Source organism: Juglans microcarpa x Juglans regia, chromosome 5S, assembly GCF_004785595.1.
Source record: "Juglans microcarpa x Juglans regia isolate MS1-56 chromosome 5S, Jm3101_v1.0, whole genome shotgun sequence".
Classification (NCBI taxonomy): domain Eukaryota; kingdom Viridiplantae; phylum Streptophyta; class Magnoliopsida; order Fagales; family Juglandaceae; genus Juglans; species Juglans microcarpa x Juglans regia.
Genome location: NC_054603.1, coordinates 9,302,417 through 9,308,936, shown reverse-complemented (window position 1 = coordinate 9,308,936; position 6,520 = coordinate 9,302,417). Strand labels below are relative to the sequence as shown.

Here is a 6,520-nt window from a genome sequence, read left to right as displayed (position 1 = left end):
CTAAAAATAACTGTATACGAAGATATTTATATAAAATGATATTCTTTTTATAAGTATTTTATAAAATATTTTTTATTCAAAAATATTCGTATATCTGTCAATTTACAGGATTTATTATACAAAGATACAAACTCAGAGAGGACAACGCGGTCGCCAGAAGGCGTTAGCTTAGAGACAACACAGTATAGGGCCCACACTTGTGGACAGAACATGGAATGATTGACACAGGCCACGTTACGCCTCGAGTGCTCAGACATATGTTGCACGTGCTAGTTTTGCGTTTATTGGTTGGAAATTATTGAGGCACAGTTTAGACAGTGAATTGAGATGCAGTTGCGAAAAACCTTTAGCGGCAACATAATTTCGTCGACAAAATACCCCCCACCATTAAAAAAAATGCACCCCATTTAATGTACGCAGCAGCTCGATCATTTTGGAAATGATACGCATTGAACCCCACCATACAATTATTTTTTTGGTACAGAAAGTTGATCGGAAACGACAATTCCAGAAGAAGCAGAAATCTACTTTTTGGTGTAGCATGTATTCTAATTTCTTCTACCAAAACCTCCTCGTCCCTTCTCTACCTCTTTCAAACCAATCACCATTTATTTATTTAGTACCAATCAACTAAACGAAACAAAACTCATAGTAACTAATTAACTAGTTTATTAGTATATATTGAGGAGCTGTCTACTGCTGCTGCAAAAAGCTCCGCCTCCTCAGCTTCCTCGAACAAATCCACCACTTCAGATGCCTCGTCTGGATATGGCTTCATGTGAATTGATAACAGGAATCCAGAAAGAGATCCGTGAAAAGAAGATCGATCAGGGCATGCAAGAAAATAAATTAAAAAATAAAAGATTTTTCATGGACGGAAAAGAGATCAGCTACAGATCAAACCCCAAATAGGAGAAAGCTAGCAAATGGGGGCGCTTTTCGAAGACGAGAGAGGGAGATCTTTAGGTGCGAATTGCGAAAGCTCAGCTAGCTTGATGAATATTTAATGTTGTTGCTTGCTGATCTTCTTCTTCTTCCGTGAAACTGCTTAATTAATGCGACTAATTTACATCATCAAGAGATGAAGAGAGAGTTTTAGTTCCGTCTAGATACGAGATAAAATGAAATAATTTTAGATAAAAGTTTAAAATTGAATAAAATTTTATTATAATATATTATTTGTTAATATTATTATTTTTTTAAAATTTGAAAAAATTTAATTATTTATTATATTTTATGTAAGAATTTAAAAAAATTATAATGATGAAATGAAACCGTTTCTAAACCCAAACAAACCTTAATTTCATGGTGTGTAACTTGTTGAGCTCAAGATCAGCTAGGTTTCGATTATTATTATTATTTTTTAAATAGCCACTGCCTCCTTAGTCGGTACATTTTTTTGATGAAATATTTAATTAAATAGAATAAAGTGTAGAGTCAAAATTTAAATTTAAAATTTTTATTCTGATATTATATAAAATTATTATTTATATAAAAGATTAAAACTGATGAACATAGATAAATTTTATTATTTATTTTATATTTTAACGATATTTTTCATTGAAAATATAATAATTCACGTGGTTATTATTATTATTATTTTTCAATCGAAAGTGGAGGTGAGGTGACCAATGTAGTTATTTTTCCTGGACGTGATCATAGGAGCAGTTTTTTACCGTAGAATATCCGGTTTGAATTATAAGTTCCGTCTAATGGACGGGTCAAACTGTCCGCCGGCCTAAAGTCCATCTCATAGACTCTTAGATAGACACTCTCCCGCAATCGGTTTTGACTTTTGCGTAACCCTTAATTCACGTGGTTCTTAACTCTTACATACAGATCATCACGTGATGATCGGCCGGTACCATGATTTCAGATTTTTTTGATGCCTTTTTATTGGCATCTGGCAGGTTTTGCAGACTCATTTCGTAATGACTGCATTTATTCAAGTCACAGCATGAATTCGTTCCGATTAATTAAATATATGATGGATTTACATCAATAGACAAATTTCGCATAAAAACAAGTGAATCTCAGTAAGAACGAAGAAGTTTTTTCTTTTATACTTTTTATAATACAAAGACTGCAAAATACAAATCATTTCTTTAAATATTTTTATGATACTTTTACTTTTCTAAATGCCTTCTCTCAACCATATAACTAATTATTATTATTATTTTTAATTGCCAATAACCGGATGTTACACATACTAATTTTTAAAATACCGTTTAGATAGTATGATAAAATCAAATGATTTTAAATAAAAATTAAAAATAAAATAAAATTTTATTTTTTTATTTACATTCTAGTCAGAATGTACCACGAAGACAGAATTTCATATAAAAAAATTACCTATTTACGACCAGTTAATTCCAACGAAACGATTATTTATAACTAAAATTAATTGCGAATAGTCTTTTAGTCGCAATAAATTAATCACAAAAATCCGTATTTCTTGTAGTGTCAGTTCAAGAAATCTTACTTCTATTTCAAGCTTTCCGAACATGATTTCATGACGATAATTTCTAAATGGCCTCGCTAGCTAAGTGCAGTTACCTAAATATGGTATATACCGGCAGTATCTAGTTTTTGGGTTTTTTTTTTTTTTTAAATTTTATTTCCACATTTTTTTAATATATTTAAATATTTTTAAAAAATAAAAAATATCCTAATACACTTAAAATTACCTATTTAATCACTAAATAAAAAAATAATTTTTTTTTATCAAACGGTCAAATTAGAGGCAAAGTTTTTTTCCTTCTAAAAACCATCTTCTAGCTGGTTTGTTTTTAAGACTAAAATCTAAAATTTTAAAAATTTTTCATCTTATCATTACAATTTTTTTAAATTTTTATATAAAATAAAATAAATAATTTAATTATTTTAAATTTTAAAATAAAAATAATATTAAAAAATATATTCTAATAATATTTTATTTAATTTTTTAACGTTAATCTCAATCACCTCTAAGAATAAACGGGGCTATTTTGACGATAACGTAAGGTAGGTGCTTAATTTGTAGGGCCGAAAATAGACGAAGAAGAAGAAGAAGAAGAAGAAGGGAAGATGGGATCATTTCATTTCATTTGCTCCACAGGATCATTTCACGTTATCATGATGGGATCGCATGCAGAAGATTTCCAAGCTTATCTTTCACGTGGAAGAACGTATAATGGACAGGCCGTTTCCTATCGAACTTTATATAAACTCTTCATGCCCATCGTCTACTGTATCTGAAACTACCAAAGACTTCCATTAAGCTTGTTTTGTTGTTTTTTTTCTGCCACTTTCTCCTTAATACTCAGTTTGAGACCTGCGAAGCCAAAAACCAGTACTTTTTTTTCCCTCTACGTACCAAAGATGGATGCCTTCAATTTCAACCATGAACTCATGATGAAACACTCGTCTTCCTATAACACAAATAATCCACTAGACCCTGAGGAGTTCAGGCGTCAAGGCCACATGATCATAGATTTTCTAGCTGATTATTACTTGAATATCGAGAAATATCCTGTCCTTAGCCAAGTCGAACCAGGTTATCTCCGAAAACTCTTGCCAGAATCTACCCCATATAATCCTGAATCCATTGAAACCATTCTCCAAGACGTGCAGGACCATATACTTCCTGGTGTAACTCATTGGCAAAGCCCTAGCTATTTTGCTTACTTCCCATCCAGTGGAAGCATAGCAGGGTTTCTTGGCGAGATGCTTTCCACTGGTTTCAATGTGGTTGGCTTCAACTGGATTTCGTCACCAGCTGCGACTGAGCTAGAGTCAATAGTCATGGATTGGCTCGGAGAGATGCTTCAGCTGCCCAAGTCTTTCCTTTTCTCGGGCAATGGTGGGGGCGTGCTACAAGGGACTACTTGTGAGGCCATTTTGTGCACACTCGTCGCTGCTAGGGATCAAATGTTGTGCCGCATTGGGAGTCAGAATATGGGAAAGTTGGTGGTCTATGGATCTGACCAAACGCATTGTTCACTTCAAAAGGCGGCACGGATAGCCGGAATCAACCCAAGTAATTTCAGAGCCATCAAAACCACCAAGCGCACGGCATTTTCGTTGTCCCCGGACTCCCTACGATCAGCCATTTGCAAAGATATTGATGCAGGCCTAATCCCTCTATTCTTGTGTGCCACTGTGGGGACAACTTCGACAACTGCAATTGATCCACTAAAGTCGTTATGCGATGTTGCCAAAGATTATGGCTTGTGGGTCCACGTCGACGCTGCTTATGCTGGAAGCGTCTGCATTTGTCCCGAGTTCCGTCATGTCATTGATGGTGTTGAGGGTGCAAACTCTTTTAGCCTCAATGCACATAAATGGTTCCTAACCACTTTAGATTGCTGCTGCCTTTGGGTCAAGGACCCGAGCGCCTTGGTAAAATCACTCTCAACAAATCCTGAGTACTTGAGGAATAAGGCAACCGATTCAAGGCAAGTGGTGGACTACAAAGACTGGCAGCTTACCCTAAGCCGAAGATTCCGATCTTTGAAATTATGGTTCGTGCTTCGAAGCTATGGCGTGGCTAAGCTTAGGGACTTTCTGAGAAGTCATGTTAACATGGCCAAACTTTTTGAAGGGTTTGTCACATCGGACAAGAGGTTTGAAATTGTTGTCCCTAGAAGCTTTGCTGTGGTTTGCTTTAGGGTTTTGTCCCCAGGAATGGGTAACGGCGTAGCATACGCAAAACGTACTACAAACGGTCATACAAATGGGCACTTAAACGGTCATACAAATGGTCATACAAATGGGCACTTAAACGGTCATACAAATGGGCACTTAAACGGTCTTACAAATGGAAAGGGTGATGATCATGATCATGATGATCATAACTACATGAAAGAAGCAAGTACAAATGAGCTCAACCGGAAGTTATTGGAATCCATTAACAAGTCAGGCCGTGTTTATATGACTCATTCCATGGTTGGCGGTGTGTTCGTGATAAGGTTTGCAGTTGGAGCAACTCTAGTGGAAGAAAAACACGTTATCACGGCTTGGAAAGTGGTGCAGGAGCACGCAAATGCCATACTTAGCAAAAACTACTAAAAAGTATGTTTTTGTTGCATGAATTAATTTGGGAGATCAGCCACGTGATATTGTTTGAAGCGAGAGATTAAGCACATCTATGGAGTTAAAAATAAATCTGCTAGAGTTTGAAGCTGCCTGTTATATATCTATATATTATTTTCCATTTTGTGTTGGTGTTATTAATTAAGTACCTTTGGGTCTTAATTGGTAATTAACTCCACTTCAGATTGTATTGATTTGTTCTTGGCTATTTTAAATAGGTGGAGTTTGTTTGTTAATTTGAATGTCGCTTTCAACGCCTTAATTTGGTGAGCTTTCAGCTTCACCCCCATTGTATTTGCAGCTTGAGCCGAGCGGCAAAAATTGATTATTTGTAATAAAAATGAATATTTATGTCAAGAATGAATTCATTTCGATGAGAAATTGTCAATTTTCTTAGCAGATCGTTTCTTATACAGCACAAACAACTCCGCATAGTTTGGGTTGTAAATCTTGAATAACTAGTGCGTCAGAAAAGTAACTTGTAGCAAAACGGGGAAACATTACTGATCAGTTATATATATATATATATAAAACTTGTGGCAAGACGTGCATGTCTAGTACTATATATATATATATATATATATATATATATATATATATATATATATATATATTTATATGGCGACAGAGATGGTGCTGCCGGGTTTTAGAGTACTTGGCGCGAGAAAATCAGTAAAAAGGGCAAAAATACCACAGAGGCGGTCCCATGCTGGGAGGGAGGAGTGGAGATTCAAAACTTGATGGGGGCCGGTGGAAAATTTGGAGATCCACCGGAAATGAGAGAGAGGACATGGCCGGAATACCCACCAGAAATGAGAAAGAAGATCACCTGCATGGACGGGAAGAAAGAGTGCCTGAGTTTGAAATTCAGGCCTAATCCCGTGCTTATCTGCCCTAGATGTGCCATCTTTGTGTACAACGTGTCTCTAGCTAGCTATATGATGATCATTAATTATGAAGTCTTTTTCAGTGGACATGAACCGTGCACGTACGAAATTTTACTTGTTTTGATTTGAGAAAACTTGAAGACAGTACTATTTGAAGTTTATCCGATGATTAATGAATGATACATACAGTCGTTTTAGATTCTATAGAAGGAACCATTCAGTTGTGTGGGCGGAGAGATACTGTTAATACAAGTCCATCTTATAGAAGAAGAAACCATTCGGTTGTAAGGCTAGTTTGGATCCCAAACCCACTCATCTCAATTTATTATTACAACTTTTTCACGTTCTAACACAAAATATAATAAATAATTTAATTTTTTTAAATCTTAAAATAATAAAAATATTAAAAAATAATATTCTAATAATATTTTATCATCTCAATTTAACTTAGTTCAACATCCAAACCCAACTTATAGGTTTGACTGACGAGAGTACCTCAAACACTCTCACTATTATTTTTTACTTTATTATTACTTTTCAACTACTTTTACTACTATTTA

General features: G+C 35.0%; 1 protein-coding gene across 1 annotated transcript; it reads left to right on the top strand.

Moving 5' to 3' along the window:
* Positions 1–3,323: 3,323 nt before the first annotated feature.
* On the top strand, positions 3,324–5,408 carry LOC121268635 (tyrosine decarboxylase-like). The gene has a single exon (XM_041172966.1). It carries the CDS (start codon positions 3,361–3,363, stop codon positions 5,047–5,049), a length of 1,689 nt encoding a protein of 562 aa, XP_041028900.1. The 5' UTR covers positions 3,324–3,360; the 3' UTR covers positions 5,050–5,408.
* The last annotated feature ends 1,112 nt before the right edge of the window (positions 5,409–6,520 follow it).